The sequence below is a fragment of the Podarcis melisellensis genome, assembly GCF_964234715.1.
Source record: "Podarcis melisellensis genome assembly, chromosome: 12".
NCBI lineage: Eukaryota > Metazoa > Chordata > Lepidosauria > Squamata > Lacertidae > Podarcis > Podarcis melisellensis.
The window spans coordinates 38,592,267-38,609,830 of record NC_138544.1 but is presented as its reverse complement, the minus strand read 5'-3'; the positions used below and the strand labels follow the sequence as shown (position 1 = coordinate 38,609,830).

The 17,564-nt window shown below is 42.5% G+C and overlaps 1 protein-coding gene across 3 annotated transcripts in view; it reads left to right on the top strand.

Annotated features, from left to right (window-relative positions):
* The window catches only part of PIP4K2A (phosphatidylinositol-5-phosphate 4-kinase type 2 alpha), a 190,482-nt gene that overhangs the window by 132,802 nt on the left and 40,116 nt on the right, over positions 1-17,564 (top strand). For all 3 annotated transcript variants that reach the window (XM_081882620.1, XM_081882619.1, XM_081882618.1), the window contains 2 exons: positions 10,127-10,224; positions 12,228-12,324. In XM_081882620.1, coding sequence (XP_081738746.1) covers positions 10,160-10,224; positions 12,228-12,324 — 162 coding nt within the window. In that variant the 5' untranslated portion in view covers positions 10,127-10,159. The remainder of the gene's footprint in view (positions 1-10,126; positions 10,225-12,227; positions 12,325-17,564) is intronic.

Genomic DNA, 17,564 nt, shown 5'->3' with positions numbered 1-17,564 from the left:
CCGTCACTGTCAGGGACAGTGGCACCATTGACACACCACAGTAAACCTTTTGTTAGCTGTTTACTATGTGTGTGTCTAAAGGGGCTCTTTTGCTCCTCCCCACTCACATTGGGAAGGAAACAAAGCGTGACCCCTGGCTTAGCATTTCCACCCGAAATGAGGATTGGGCTTTGTTTTGTACCCAACAAACCATGAACTCTAGCCAATGTTTGCTCTTGGCTTACTGATCAGGGTTTGTTGGGTGCAAAACAATCCACTATCTCTGTTTTGGGTGTAAATGCTAAGTCCACAGATCATGTTTTGTTTCCTCCCAGCCTAAGCTGAGAGGGGCAAAGATTTTGCCCATGCATTGTAAGACATTGGTTTTCGAGGTACCATGAAGTGCATATGCAGCCATTAATTTGTGCATTTGTTATTGTTTAAGCTGAGCTGCAAGTTGTGTTTCTATGCTGATTTTATTATTGTAAATCTTGTATCACCATTGTTGAGTGTTGATGTTGGAACTGGTGCCAAAGCACATATAAAAAGGTTGTCTTTGTGTTGCCATAGAGCACATCACTCTGGAGTAAGTTAGCTTGGTATTAAAGCATATGGCAAGCCCCCCCCCCACTTAATTCATTTCTTTACAGTTAATACTTTTTGCACTTTATGATTTTCTTTCTGGTTAGAGGTATGCAGTCTTCCATTGCCCCCCACCCCTATTCCATCACTGAATCATCTGCTTTTTCTTGGCAAACCTTCTCAAGACTGTTTATGGTAGCGTCAGCAGCATAATTATTAGGGCTGATGGCTTGCTAGATAATATGCAGTCACTTCCCCAAAATGCTTTTCAGTTGAGCAGATTGAATGCAGGCAAGATGAAAGTACTCAGTATGCCTTTAAGTTACCGTATTTTTCGCTCTATAGGATGCACCGGACCATAGGACGCACCTTGTTTTAGTGGGGGAGAACAAGCAAAAAAAATTCTCCCCTTCTCTGCTCAGCGCCCCTTCAGCGAAGTGGCAGGAGAAACGGAGCCCCTTCCATTTCTCCTCCCACTTCGCTGAAGAGGCGCTGCGCAGCTCTCCCTCTCTGCTGAAGCCAGGAGTCTCTTGCTCTCCCAGCTTCAGCAAAAGGAGAGCAAAAGGAACCCGAAGACTTTGGAGCGCACCGTGAGGTCCCGCTGTGCTCCAAATGCTTCAGGGATAGCCACCTGAAGCCTTTGGAGCGCAGCGGGAGCGTGCACTGCACTCCAAAGGCTTCGGGTTCCTTTCGCTGAAGCCAGGATAGCCGTGAGGTCCCGCTGCGCTCCAAAGGCTTCAAGCGGCTATCCCTGAAGCATTTGGAGCACAGCGGGACCTCGCGCACCGACCTTCTCGCTCTCCAGGCTTCAGCGAAAGCAACGCGTAGCCTCCGGAGCGCGGAGGGAGCGCTCCCTCTGCACTTCGGAGGCTTCGCATTGCTATCGCTGAAGCCAAGGAGCCTGCATTTGCTCCATTGGACGCACACACATTTCCCCTTAATTTTTGAAGGGGAAAAGTGCGTCCTATAGAGCGAAAAATACAGTAATTGCGCTCTTGGAGACATGGGACCCCTTGTATGTTGGTTTACTGTTATAGCAATCAGCCCCCATGACTATGAGCTGGTTCATATGTAAAGCTAAGCCAAACCATGGCTTAGCATGAATGGGCGAGTTCCTGAGGAAACCCCAGTTTATTTCACTTCAGTGCAGCAATGGCAACACAGGAGGAACTAAGCAGCTACAATCTTCTCTTTGCCATAGTCTGGGTTAGCATTACAGGTGCCTTCTAGAAGACAATCCATTCCCCCTAAGATAAGATGACATCACTTGGATTCCAAATCAGAGTGGTCAAAATATGCAAAAACTGCTAAAAGCTACTATGCACCAAAATTCCAAGGTTAGAGCCAGGATACAATTCAGCAAAATAGGTTCTTAACTTCAAAAGTATTAACAGAGGTAGGATCTTACAGGTTGAAGAATCAAGCTTATTTTCCATCCCTTATATTCTACAATTTCGGCATAAATTTATCTTCCCAGAGTGGCTAAGTAGTAAGGCAGTAGGAATCTGAACTGAAAAATGGCTGTCATAATAGCTAATGCTGCTGATTTCTAGCACATGATTGAAGTAGATTCATTAGTATGTAAAATGCCATATGTACACATGCCTTAGCGATCATTAGTTATACAGTGGCACCTCGGGTTAAGTACTTAATTCGTTCCAGAGGTCCGTTCTTAACCTGAAACTGTTCTTAACCTGAAGTACCACTTTAGCTAATGGGGCCTCCTGCTGCCGCTGTGCCGCCGGAGCACGATTTCTGTTCTCATCCTGAATCAAAGTTCTTAACATGAAGCATTATTTCTGGGTTAGCGGGGTCTGTAACCTGAAGCGTATGTAACCTGAAGCGTATGTAATCTGAGGTACCACTGTATTTTTAAACTTGCGATTAATTCCCAACTTGCATGCATGCTTTATCTTATGTGGATGTGGTGGGGGGACGCAGGTGGCGCTGTGGTCTAAACCACTGAACCTCTTTGGCTTGCCAATCCAAAGGTCAGTGGTTCGAATCCGTGTGATGGGGTGAGCTCCTGTCGCTCTGTCCCAGCTTCTGCCAACCTAGAAGTTTGAAAGCATAATATTGTGAGTAGATAAATAGGTGGCGGGAAGCTAAACGGTGTTTCCGTGTGCTCTGGTTTCTGTCACGGTGTTCCGTTGCGCCAGAAGGGGTTTGGCCATGCTGGCCACATGACCCGGAAAAGCTGGCTGTGGATGAACGCTGGCTCCCTCAGCCTGAAAAGAAAGATGAGCGCCGCACCCCATAGTTGCCTTTGGCTGGACTTAACTGTCCAGGAGTCCTTACCTTTTACCTTTACCTATGTGGAAGTGATAGAAAATGCATGATGATTGAAATTGTTTTACTAGCAGTTAGAGCTGAACAGCACTGAGAAACCTACTGAATATAAACTCTCTCATTTTCATTTGGCAATGCTTTGTGCTCCAGTATACAGCGACAAGTTTAAGATCTGAAGCACTGAATCTTTTGATGAGAGCTACAGAGGAATGCATACTGCTATTGGTGCTTTCATCTGTTTTGTTGAGGGGAGAGGGGGAAGCTCTTATTTTTATTTATCCAAGTTTGGTATGATTTCTTTACTTATTCTGCATGTTCTCTATATGTTTTCCTAAACACATGGATGTTTGTTGCAATTGTTGCTACAAATCCTAAGCATATGCAAAGCTTTGGTTTCAGTTCAAATTCCAATATTAGTAATTGTTCTGCCTCCTCGGCCTCTCCAAGCAACATAATTGCCGGCAAACAACCTGTATTCGATTTATGCTTTCCTATTATGCCATTCTATCTGTCTTGTTTTCTGAGGTGTAGTTTCTTGGAGAGGTTTGAATCATGCTTGGCTCATTAGTTCACAGCTGTCAGCATTTGCTATTGCTAGCATTTAATTCAAGTGTACTTCAGGGGTCAAGAATATATAAAGACTGTTGAGCCACTCTGCCACACTGAGTTTCTGAAATCATAATTTTGAGAATCACCTTCACTTTTTCAACCTGAATGCTAAGTTAGGTGATGTACTTAAATGTGGAGTTCTGCAAGTATCCGTTTGCATTTTTATGGTCTAGAGATGGCAAACTTTCCAATGCTTATCTTAAAGAGGAAGATAAAATTAAGCAGTTTCCTTTGTGCACTGTTACGAAGATGACAAGGTTCTCCTCACTCAGTTGGATTCTACGGTACATGTTTCACTTTTGGTGTTCTCTTTATTCTAGCTTCTGTTGGAGAATTTGATTTTTGTCTGTCTGATTCTTGCCAAAAGGATGTGTATTGATTGCCATCCTTTTTATATAACCCTAAGAACTGCAAGTTGTATGTCTTGCTGATTGCGAAAAATTTGTCACCACAACAGACACCATGGAGTTGGCATGTTTACTTTATGGTCTTCTTCAATGAGTTCTGCAATGCTACAGCTATATGGGTTAAAGCCTAGTTGCACACAACTATACATTTGTTCTGTAGAGACTTTTATATGTTAAACAAGTCATGTGAACTGGCCTCTACCCAAGGCACTGGAAGCACAAATTACTGTGTGGATTCTTCACTTCGAATCTCTTTAATGAAGGGTGTGTCGTTGACAAAAAATGATGTTGCGCAGTTATTAACCAGCTGTCTTCAACAACTATGAGTGACTGGATGGCTGGAGTACTGTCACAGTGCTGGCAAATGGAGCAGTGCATACACGGATGCCATTCCTGCTATATATAGGTCTTCAGGGATTTCTCTGTGTACCCACCAGAAATCTTTCTGGACTGATCTGTGCTCACAACTGAGAAAGGGAGTATGGCTCCATAGTCAGTAATGTTGTTTAATGTAAGGGCATTGCGAGCATGAAAACACTGTACTCTCTACGATATATAATTGTTCTAAACTATTTTTAAATGTTCTGTGGATGACTACAGTTGGTATAGTTAGTGTCATCAGCACCAGCTGAAGTTTCTGAAAGGTCTTCAGAGGCAGCCTCACGTATAACATGTTGCAATGATCTAACCTTGAGGTTACCAGAACATAGGTGGCAGAAGTTAGGATATCTCTGTCCAGTTGGGCCACCAGCCAAAGCTGGTAGAAGGCACTCTGTGCCACCGAGGCCACCTGAACCTTAAGTAATGTCAGTTGATTGAGAAGTATCCCCAACCTGTGTATCAGCCCCTTCAGAGAGAGTGTAACTCTCAAGAGCAGGCAACCTCCCATCCATCTGGTATAGGGAACCACCCACTAACAGTGACTCAGTCTTAACTGGATTGAGTTTCAGTTTGTTGGCTCTTATCCAGTCAATTACCACTGCAAGGCAACTCACTTTCCAGCACATCCCCTGCCACACCTGAGGGCCCTATCCTCAGGAAAGGCTGTGGGGGTTGGAGGCTTGTTTGGAAGAGAGTTGGAGCTGTTGACTCCAATCTTTGACCTGACCAACTAGAAATTGTAGACCTTTGTTAGCTAGTATGAGCACTAGAGGCGAGATCTAGCAATAGATAAGTCTTGAAAGAATATATCTATTTAGGCTGAACTTCTAGACACATTTTTTGCTGGTTTAGTGGGATTTCCTGATTCCCTCCTCCATTTTTGCCAAGACTGGCAACAGTGGCTGTTTGTAATTGGCAATTTGTTGGGCCATTGATTACATAATACTATTCTACATAAAAGTATGGTACCTGGAATGCATAGTTATTTCTTTGATTTGGAAGACCTGGATTCATATCCCATGTCTACTGTGGACTTGGAGTGACCTTCCTGTGGTCAGTGAAGTAGTAATAAAACAAATGTATTGGAAGTAAAATAAGCTTCTTAAATATGAGTAGTCCAAACTTCAAAAGTTGCATCTTCTAGCTATGTATACTTCAGATGGTATTTGGATCAGTTCCATGAACTCTGAGTAGTAATAGCCTAGTTCTTTGATCTTAACAGCTGTTTGACAAAGGCTTGTCTTGTCAGTGGTGCAGAGTGACCTGATACTCAAATTAGACATGTCATGTAGGTCAAACAGGATTCATCATTACTTTGGCCTAACTGCATCATACTTCAGACTCAGCATTGTGTTTATTTAACTGACAAGAAGATAAAATATCAATCCAGAAAAACAATTTCGTTAAATTCTGTGCATGTTCTTTTTGCAGATTTTGTTTCTGCTGCTCTTTATGTCTTTTTCCCATTTCTGTTGAAGAAGAAGAAGAAGGAAAAAGCCAATAATTTTGCAGCTGCCACATCCTCAAGGCACTTAATTCAGATTAGTTGCACTGTATATGTTGGATTGCTTCTGAAATAAGTGGTTTGAGGATTGTAGTCTCTGCTACATTCCCCATGGCACAGACACCATCTGTTCCATTTGCTTCTTGTGGCGGCTTGAGCATAATACATGGATTGCAGCCTTTTTTTCTTATCTTGAGCTTCTAGGAAAGAATACATTTAGTTACTAGTCCTTGTTCATAGTATACTTTCTTCAACTTGTGAGTAAAAAATCATCTTGGTCTCCTAGTTAGAAAGAATGAAAGGTTTAAAAGAATGTTGACATTCTTGGTTGGAGATGGGACACCATGTAACCTCTTAGTTTCTAAGAGCACTTAAATAAACAACTTTTGTGTTTTTGCTCTTGCATGCTATGGCAGAACCCCAGTGGAACTGCTAATGTGATCCCTGGAGGATTAATAAACATCAAAGCAGGAAATGTTTACTAGATGCTTTAGAAGTATTGCATGTTGAAACTCTTGGTTAAAAGCACAATTGGTCAGTGATGAAGCCTTAGTTTACTGAATTGGAATGACTTAAAAAGTGGGATACTAATATACATACAGGGAATTTTTGAAAAGCCTTTTATCCGCGGGAATGGTGGCAGCAGTGGTTACTTGAGCAATATATTGTTATAAACTACGGTTATTGTCCATAGAACTGGGGGAAGTCCCATAGTCATAAGAGCTTCTCTCTGTGTTCTCGGCAAGGAATGGAGTCTGTGGTTCAACGCCAACCGCTGTGTGCTTGACAACAATTTCTAACTAGGTCTAGTACAAAACCATTGTAATGGCTATTTAGGTTATTTTCACCCTGTTTTGTAACTGAAAAAAAAAATCCTCAGGGTAGCTTATGAAACACAATATACACAACAGGGATCTGTGCTGCTTTCTTCTCCTGCAAACAGTGAGGGCAGGACCCAGGTGGGTAGTTTGTTCCAGGCAGGCTGACTGCCACTGTGGGAAGCTATAAACCATTGCTTTCCCTAAGCACCATCACCAGAGGCTGCTTCCTTCCTTCTCTCCACCTGCCCCCTCCCAGGATTCTAGTCCACAGAGACATTTCTGAACATTGGGGGGGGGTCTGAATGGAGACTGCACTGGATTGCGTCCAGTCTTGTAGCTCTCTCTAGCCATATTAACACAGCTTTGTTAATATACAGCCAAAGATAGCTAACCTGTGGCCCTAGATGGTGTTAGACTATAACTCCTATTACCCTGGCCCACTGACTGTGCTGGTTAAGGATGATGGGAGCTGGTGTCCCAATGGCATTCAGAGAGCCACAGGCTAACTGCTAATTTAGAATGACATTTACAAGCAGGAGTAAGCCGCAGCAAGCCTTGAACTTGTACCCTTCCGTTCTCCCTATCCTCCAGGAAGAGGCGTTTGGAAGCTTCAGTATTAGCCATGGTTAACATGAACCACCACAAGTGAACTTGTGGTTTGTCTGGAGTGAGATTCCACGAGGTCAGGTCTGGACACTAAAGCCAAACCCTGACTTAACTGCTGGCCGCATGGCGACAGCAGCAGAAACGAAGCAGATGTGATTTTTGCCCCAATCATGTTTCACTCTTGCTCGTTCACACTTCGCAGTGGTTTGAATTGTCCTGTGAAACTCAGCAGAATTTACTTCCAAGGTTTTGATCTTCTTCACAAATCATCTGTCAGTTTAAATTCTGTATTTTAGAGTTATACCCTACATTCACAATTGTATATGGGGTTGAAACACAGATAGCTAAGAGCGTATAAAAGATAATAGTTAAAAAGTAATTAAACTACAATAGAATTAAAACAATGTAAAAACAAATCTGTTGAAATGCAGGCAGTAAAAAAACCAGCACAGCACTATTAAAAGCCCTTTCCTTAAAAGCAGTCAATTCCCCAAAGCCTGCCAGAGCACGACAAATCTTCACTTGCTGGCAAAAGGACAACAAAAAGGAAGCCAGACTAGCCTCTCCATTAACGGAATTCCAAAGTCTGGGAGCAGCCACTGAGAAGGCCCTACCAAATGTGCCTAGAAGAGTGATGGGACTGAGAGAAGGGCCTCACCCAAAGATCTCAGGCCCTGTGCAGGTTCATAAGGGAGAATATGGTCTTTCAGATAGCCTGGGCCTAAGCCATATGGAAATGGAATTGCTGACCACCAGATGTAGCAGTGGCCAACCCATTAGATGGTGGATGGGAGAGATTGGTGGTAGAGGTGTGTGGAAACCTCTGGGTTGTAATGTCTCCTGAATGTAGCCTACTGTACAAAGTTAAGAATTGCATGTGTTGCTGTCCTCACTTTTGCCTCTGGCCTTGCCAACTTAATTGCCTCTGGGGACATCCACCACTGTCATGTGACACACACCCAACTGTTGCTTGTGCATGAATTTAAAATGTTCCCAACCCCTTGTATTGAAAAGCAAAGGCAGTGTGTGTGTGTGCGCGCGCGCATGTACACATGCGCTCTTCTTGGAACCAGACTGTGATTTGCTTGTTTTAAAAACGAGGAGTTACACTTCCCTATGAAGGACAGTCAGATTAACTATAGCTATTATAGATCTGTTCGTTGTCTTGCACGAACTGCTAGGCCTGCTCTGACTTACAACTTTGAGGTAGGAATAAGATTTCCTTTGCTCAATGTGCATTCGCTTAATACAAAGGGTTTAGGGCAACAATAGATGTTATAGTCTTCCCGTCCTAGAAGCTATCTTCTGAATTTTACAAAACAGGGTTTACTTAACATCTGGACATATGTTATCTAAACATGGAAAAACTTTCCAGACAGTATGCCCAAATTAGATCCTCAAACAGCTGGAGAGTGGTTGCATCTGGATGTCTGAAAAGATTTTAGATTGAAGTAAGAACACAGATTTAGCATTTTGGCACACTTCAGATAGCTTGGATTCTAAAAGGGATCCCAAAGCATGTGAACTGTAATTTTTTTTAATACAGTTCATAGAACTTATTTTGTACACTAATAGTTATTATGGTATGTTACAGTTCTTAATTTATCACACACACAAACATGCAGACTACATTCACCCTTTTCTGACTTATCAAGGTGCTTATCATCCTCAGATGCCGCTGTGGTTCTTGTGGGCAATGGAGACCTGAAAATGTTTACCAGATTGGTTAGTCTGGCCAGGGCTTTTGCACAAATGAAGTTGTCTTAGGCAGAGTTGGGCCACTTGCAAAGGTATTTCTCAGTCCTGCTACCTTGAGATCCTTTGAATTAAAAATCCTGGGCTTTTAGCACACAAAACAATTGCTTTGCCTCTGAACAAAGCATTCTTCCCTAACATACCAAAATTTACCATTATCATATTCAAAACCATTTCCTTAGGATATAGGAGGGTCCTATCCCTTATAAAAGTACTCTTTCTGGTTTGTAGCAACATAGTACACACTAACCATTGTTTTTCATGCAAATTGCACTTCAGCAGATAAGACAAAACCATCGTTCTACACTATGGCACAGAATGGTTCAGCTTTGTCTGGCTCCTCCCAGTCTTCAAAGCCAGGCACCAAAAACCTTGAAACAATAGAGTCTTCTTCAGTTTCTGTTGACCATCACTTTAATTGAAGATGTGATTTTGAGCAAGGCCTGAGAACAAAGGCTTCTCAAAGCTTGCCTCGCTGTGCCTGTCTCCATTGTGTTCAGTTCCAAGCTATCTGTATGCAGTTAGGCAAGCTTCTGTGCCATTCATACCTTCTGTAATCGAGTGAGTCTGCTGGGGGGGGGAAATGTCAGTTGTGTATGTGATGTAAAATGTCACTTTAGTAGTAAGCAGGAAAAGTTGGAGGTATGCTGAACAGACATAAAGGGATATGAAGAAAGCTTATTCAGAAAAGGGAAATCATTTTAAAGTTTCTTGGGGGGGGGGGAGTGCTAGATCTCCAAATTGGAGTTACAGAGCTGCAGGAATAACTCTGTTGTTAACAGTACCTCATTCTGTTTTTAAACACAACAGTTGTAAATTGCCCTGCTTATAAAATTGGTTCTACTGCTATGGATTTGGGAATAAAGGATCTCGTGGGTTAGGAATGTCAACTGGCTTACCATTTTATTTTAAGCATTAATATGCTGCTCGATCATTTGCATTCTAAGCTACATGCATAAAAACAATCCATAGACAATAAACAATTAATGTAAAACTACTTTAAAATGTGTGCTGCAAGCCTTAGTCACCCACCTGCACTTCAACAAGGAGGTTACCTGTCTAATCTGAGCTGGGAGACTTCATAGACTTCATAGACTTGGTCCCACCATTGAAACTATTTTGTTATATCCTGCTCTACTATTGGTTTTCCTCGACGAATCTGCTAATTCAAATTTTCTCCTCCCCTCACATAGATCAATGAACTGAGCCATGTTCAGATCCCTGTTATGTTGATGCCAGATGACTTCAAAGCATATTCCAAGATAAAAGTGGACAATCACCTTTTCAACAAGTAAGTGAAGCAGTTAGTTGTTTTTAGTTTGGTTTATAATATGGTTTATGTGATTCAGTCATTTGTAACAAGCTTAGACAGTATAGGCACGACCTACTGCATTTTTTGTCATATGGCATACAGTTTTCTGTAAGTATCTTATGTCGAACTGTGACTACAAACTTACTGGAACATCTGCATGTCAAAAAGTGGTATTTGTTAATGCAGGGATGGCCAACATGGTGCCCTCCAGATGTTGTCATCTTAACGCGCTGCAGAGGGTGATGGGACTGAAGCGATGGCCCATGGGAACTGCAGCCTCCTTGGCGAAGGCAGGAACATAATTGCTCTTTCAGTCCTGACGTGCTCTGCAGTGCATCAGAATAACAGAACAGAGGAGGGAGGAAAAGACCCTTTCTTGCTCCTTCACATCCTGCTTAAAGGAAGGCAATTCAAGAGTAGAGCAGGTTTGGGCCCATTTGCCTCTAGAGTTTTATAAGGCGAGGCTAGCATAGGTCTCTTCTGTAAGCAAATGGGCAACTGCAGCAGTAGCATAATGTGTGTCTGATGAAATGCCATCAGATGAGGAACTGCATCTTCTGTGAAGAACAGCCCCCATTACTGTGCAGTACACTAGACTTGTCTCACCAGGCATGAAGGCATGAATGTCTCTTTGCTAGGTCTGAGTCCTGCAAATGAGGTTGGTGCTCTGTCTGAAGTTGCAGGCTCACCGATGGATCCAGGTTCTGCCCCCAGGCTGAGAACCTGCTTAACCAGGGGAAGCTGATGCGGTCAGTGGAAATCCTTTCCCTTCCTGCATATCAGGGCCTGCCAACAGCTACTCATGCAGGCTTGCCTGGATTTAATCTTCAAGCAGTTTGCCTGTCACCAACCATGGTGAGGCACTGGTAAGCACTGGCACCTTAGGACCTTGGTTTCATTAAAGGGGCATGCAAGTCTAGCTAGATGAGCTTAAAGCTATCATAACACTCTAGATTTCCATATGAGCTTACCCGCTGGCCCTTCATGATTCCCTGCAGAGGTTGGAATGGGTGTTTTTGAGATACTAACAGAAACATCTCTGGCCTTTTGTGCCCCCAAATAGCAGAAGAATGCACTTTCATTTTGCAGGCGTTCATTAGGTGCATCCTCCTCATTTCCCTGTTATAACCGACAGTACTAGAAGCTGCCAAAAGAGTTAGTGCAGTAAACAGCATCCTAATCACTTAGACTACGGGTATTGAACTTGCAACCTTGGCATTATCAGCATCAAGCAGTAACCAACTGAGCTATCCATGTTGTTAAGCTTCTCTAGTTCTGCACTGCCTGCCAGCAGTTCTCCAGATTTTAAAGGAGTTTTTCCTTGTTCCACCAGGAGATACCAGTGATTGGATGTGGCACCACTTTTTTTTGGGGGGGGGTATGCAGAGCATGTGTTCTGCCACTGATCTATGAATTCCCCCCCCCCCCACTGCCACTGCAAGTTCAGTTTTTGGCAGCCTTCCTGATTCCTGGCAGCCTTCCTGATGTTTATGGAATACAACTTCCATGATCCCTGATTATTCTTCATGCTGGCTGGGGCTGATGGGAGTTGGGAGGGCACTGGATTAGTTGAGCTGGAAAAGGCCTTTTCTGGAGACTTTGGATTGCTTATCTCAATCTAAGTAGACAACATTAGGCTAGATGGACCAAATCCTGGGCACTGCTGTGCTAGGTGTGTGTTTTTTTTTAAATTGTACATGACACAGGCCTCACTTTATCTAGCTAGTTTGGACCTTCTAGGGGAATTCTTGGGCAAAATATAACACATTAAGTTCTTGAGCAAAATATGATGTTCGGTTCAGAGGTTTGTTACAGTTCTGTTTAATGCATTTTGATGTAAATTTACAGTGTTCTGTATTATAGTAACTGTTGCTGTTTTGGAAGGTACTTGGTCTTGTAGGGGAGAAAGCTTACTTCTGTAGGTTTATCTTTATAAATTCTTAGCAAGTTTCTCCCCCCCCCCCCAATATCTTCTGTTTCAGAGAAAATATGCCAAGCCATTTCAAATTCAAAGAATATTGTCCAATGGTTTTCCGTAATCTGCGAGAGAGGTTTGCAATTGATGATCAGGATTTTCAGGTAGGCTTTCTACCTTGATAAACAATATTGATGATTTCTAGCTTTACAGCCTGCAAGCAGGAGGGGGAAAGTCTAGGCAAAGACCTGAATTGGGATGGTAATTAAGTGCCCCTATTTCATGAATGTGCTCTATCACTGCCTGTGGTTGGGACTGCCTGATCCACACTTGATACTTGTACATTTAAATTGTGTTGCAGCTGCTATTCCTCCATCAGACCTCTTGCTTATCTTCCCTCCATGCCTGTGGTGATCAGCAGGCCTGACTTTGCCCCACGGCAGGAGGGATAACCTTAGGCAACAGCTGATGGAGGAATGAGGATGAAGACCTGAAGAGCAATATCTACAGTTTCTGTGCCTTGGTGTGTAACCTTAGCAAAACTTTATTAGAGAGATATAAGGAAAGTCCTAACGGCACAGTTTTATCGTCGGAAGTAGGTACACTGTGTTCATATCATCAGAAATTTTTGTTTTGTTCCACAAGCTTGTTTAGCATGGGCTTCCTCAGAAGTATTCTGAAATCCTATGTGGGTAACAAATGCTCCTTCCCTCATTGTGGAAATGATTTGCCTTGCTGACATATTTTTACACTTTTCAGTTTGTTTAACTTTCCTTCCATTTGTTTCCTCTCTGTCATTTAATATGGTCCGTGTACAAATACCTGCAGCGATAAAGACTCCAAGAGCTAGTAAAATAAAATGTATTTAGCTAAACTACAAGGTTAAGCTAAAAAACAAAAAAAACCCCTAATGTTTAATAAGTGCGATGAAGAATCTTACAATAAGCTCCTATATGGATCTGCTTGATTGCCGAGGTCATCTTTGGAGAACCTGCTCAGGGTGCCCGCTTTCTGGGGTGAAGGGGGTAGCAGCAAGAAGCAGGAAGGACCCACTTCTGACGCCTTGCCCCTGGAACCTCCCTCCCTCGGAACATCTGCCAGGCTCCCTCTTTATTTTTAGAGGACCATGGAAAACACTTTCCCCCTTAACATTCAAGAGGGTGTGGTCCTTACTGCTGTTTATGCTTCTGTGTCATATCCGTTGGTTTCTTGTGGGTGGTTGTTTTTTTACTGATAAGTCTTATGCTTATTAGATTGAGAAATCATTGTGGCTGAGACGCAGGATATCAATGTGTGGAGAAGGGGTGGCCATTTTGTGAGCTTTTGCCTGGGAGAGTTCCAAATCATATATCAGCAGCAAAACTTGTCAAGGTATTGACTCCCAAAGGCAGTGTGTCTAGACTCAGCAACAGTCTAGACTCAGTTATGAGAGAAGGCAGTAGCTGAGGAGTCTTTTCTCATGGTGGCAAAGCAGGTGATTTTGGGGAGCATAAGTGGGGGATCACTGGGTTACTTGAATCCTTTAACACTGACCAACTGCTGATATTACGATAAGGAACTTAACCATCATGTCTGCCATCAGTGATCCTGATGAGTCATCCTTAAAATAATGAAGGGGGTTGATATTTGATGTTTCTCCAATTGCCTAAGAGGTTGGGGTTTTAATTTAAAGTATTGCAAAAAGGGCCTTCAAGCTAAAGTTGCCCCGAGGCAACTTAGACCGAAGCGGGTGGGACTCATGTATTTAAATAATCTAAATAATTAATGTACATTTTGTCTTAAGAGCTAAGCAATAAGATGTTCCTACACCTTTTCCAACCAGTAGTTCATTACTAGCCCCTCCTGGTTCTATGCAATTGGCATTGCTTACACAGTGGTACCTCTGGTTACGAACTTAATTCGTTCCAGAGGTCCGTTCTTAACCTGAAACTGTTTTTAACCTGAGGTACCACTTTAGCTAACAAGGCTTCCTGCTGCCGCTGCTCCACCACCGCACGATTTCTGTTCTCATCCTGAGGTAAAGGTCCTAACCCGAGGTACTACTTCCAGGTTAGCGGAGTCTGTAGCCTGAAGTGTTAGTAGCCCGAGATACCACTGTATTAATAAGTAATGGCTGTTCCCCTCCTTTGTTGCAAGTTGCAGTATTAGGAATTTCTGGTTCCAAGTAACATTCAGAGAGGCATTCTCCTCAATAGGGAAAAGAACGTTTCATCTGAAAACATCGAGCTAAAATTTTAACAGCTGCAACTTAAATAGAAGCCTTTTCGTCTTGAGAAATGTGTTATTCAGCTAGAAGGGAAACACAAGCACACGCTTGCAACTTCTGCTTTGCACCTCCCCCTCCCCCCCCCGCTTCTGAAATTACCACTTCCTTTTGTTTCACAGTCAGCTGAAGTGCTCTGATAACCACTGCCATTCTGACACACAATATAGTATGGCTATAGTAGCATTGCAGATTGAAAAAGGGAGTGCTTGCCAAGGTGCATGCAAGTCAACTTGCTCCATTCTTTCTTTTTGAAGCACTGAATGTTAACTTTTTTTACATATTACAATATTTTGGGGTGGGGGGAGAGAAGCTGGATTTGTTTCTAGCCCAATGATGTGCACAGATGGCTTCTGTTAAGGCAGCCGAGATGGTTTACAGAGATAGGAAGTAAGATTGTTTGTCTAACCAGGATATATGTAGCTTCTTTTAACCAGAGCCAAGCTATTGGTCCAGCATTGGCCATTCTGACTGGTCCATAGAAAGCCAGGCCATTGGTCCATCTAGGTTAGTCTTTCCTTCAACCTTTTCAGACTCGGGCCCCACCTCTAACCCAAACATGCAATTGGTGACCCATTTCTCAATATTTTACCATATATTTGCATGGTGTGGTGCTCCTGTTGCATTGCAACCCACCTCGGATTCAGGCCATAACCCACTTGTGGGTCCCAACCCACTAGTTGAAACTAGTGGTCCATGCTGACTAGCAGTGACTCTCCAGTGGTTTAGCCACAAGGGATATTTCCAGCCCCATACTAAGATAACAGTCTTTAAACCTGTGTATCACTTCTCGGCCTTTGGGCTAAGATCAAGTGTAGTGTGTAGTTTAAACCTGCGACCTCCTTCTACATGTAAGGCTGATGGTCATACAACAGAGCTTTGGTGGCAAATGGATTTCTCTCTACACCCATAATTTATAGTAACTCTAATTTCAATTACTTGAAAAATATGGCTTGCAAATGCCAACCAGAATTCATTCTCAGCTATTATCGCTGTTATCGCTGAGCACTGTGCAAGAAGAACATGGGTAAAATGGCACACTTCCTGGTTTGTTTAATAGGGCATGTCGGTGTAATTAAAACAACTGTTCTCCCCAAATGTCTTTGCTTGGAATCTACAGTAGATGTCCTTGATAAATTGTTCCAGGGGCTAGACATAATGTGTTTGTAACATGAACTTTTCAAAATTAGGACTGCGTGTAAGTTGCGGCTGTTACACTCAGATCTGAAATCCATTTTATGGAACGCTTGCAAGCACTGAAGTTTCGGAATCGCTCCTGCACTTAAAGAAATGAATTGGTGTCTTATTTCCTAACCAGCAGTTCAAATTGTGTGAATTGTTGTGCTTAATCTCTGTATAAGAACAGGGGCATCTGGCTCCAGTTACTCTAAATAGTTTAAGCCCAAATTCACAAATGTCCCAAACTCACTCTCTCGTTTGAAATCAAGACGTTCTGGTCTCAGTGGTGTTTCTTCCAAGTCAGCATGCTTAGAATTGCTTCCTGAATAGTTTTTGAAGGTGCTGCAAAATGTTTTGTTTATTGAAAGTTTATATAACGGGAGAGGGCTAAATTGGTCTTGATTTTTAGAATGTGCTTGTTAATGTTCTTCACTCCAGTGAGAGACCTAATCAATAGCTGTCAGACCACTGCCAAAAGTAGGACAGTCATTAGCAGATGACTTTGACCTTTATCAGGCAAAAGGCTTACTGGGTTTAATCAGTTTGCTCACAAAGAAACAGCAAAACATCTGTTTGTTTTTTAAAAATCAGCTGCTTCACAAAACATATTGTGAGTTTCCTGTCTCAATTAAGATACCAGCAAAGGTTTCTCAGGGTATAAGAGGGTGAACGGCAGTTCTATTATTTTCATCTAGGGACCATATTTTTATCTCTTAAAATCAAGAGTTCACTTATATACTTGAAATAGTTTTGCACTCTCAGTGAACTTGTTCAGGGAGCAGAAATCTAAGATGGCCACCTTCTCCCCACATATTTGTAAGAGAAATGGAACAAACTGCTTATCTCTACCTTAATACTACCTTTGTGAAATCAGATACTTATATGATGTCCAGCATTTTTCATATTTCAAATACAGTGGTACCTCGCTTTACAAACACCTCAGGTTACAAACACTGTGGGTTATAGACTCGGCTAACCCGGAAGTAGTACCTCGGGTTAAGAACTTTACCTCAGGATGTGAACAGAAATCGTGAGCCAGCAGCAGCAGTGGCCCCATTAGCTAAAGTGGTACCTCAGATTAAGAACGGTTTCTGGTTAAGAACGGACCTCCAGAACGAATTATCGTATTTTTTGCTCTATAAGACTCACTTTTCCCCTCACTTTTCCCCTCCTAAAAAGTAAGGGGAAATGTGTGTGAGTCTTATGGAGCGAATGCAGGCTGCGCAGCTATCCCAGAAGCCAGAACAGCAAGAGGGATTGCTGCTTTGGCTGCGCAGCAATCCCTCTTGCTGTTCTGGCTTCTGGGATTCAGAATATTTTTTTTCTTGTTATCTGCCTCCAAAAACTAGGTGCGTCTTATGGTCTGGTGCGTCTTATAGAGCCAAAAATACCGTAAGTTCATAACCAGAGGTACCACTGTATGCAAGGCCATTTGATTTTCTATTTCAGAGTAGAGATCTTCCATTTTAGTACCAAACTTCCTGAGATGTTGTGCTTTGGGCTCTTAGTGTCTTTGATTAGAAAAGGCACTATGTGGGCTTTAAACAATTTTATTACAAAATGCCCATTGATGCGTTGCCATCCATGACATCTTCCATCCATTGTGTAGCCTGGGATAGTGCCCGCCAGCATCTCTGCTCTAGAGAACACCAAGCTCTGGTCTCCCTTCTGATGATAAACCCACAGTTCTATGATTCATGTTTTGTGCTCGTAGTATTCCTTGATAATCATATTTTCCGAGAGAAAGGTAGCAGCCCTTTGCATTATGGAAAACTTGTTTTAAGATTCCCTTTTGAGGACTTTTGTGCACTGAAGTTATTTAAAAGGGCCATTGTAAAGATGGCAGTGTAAGATCAGAGCATCTACCAAGAATTTTATCCCAGATTTTACCCGGATGCATCTCACCTCTTGTCAGATACAAGTCAAACCAGCAATTATTTGTAATTTAAAGACAGAATGATG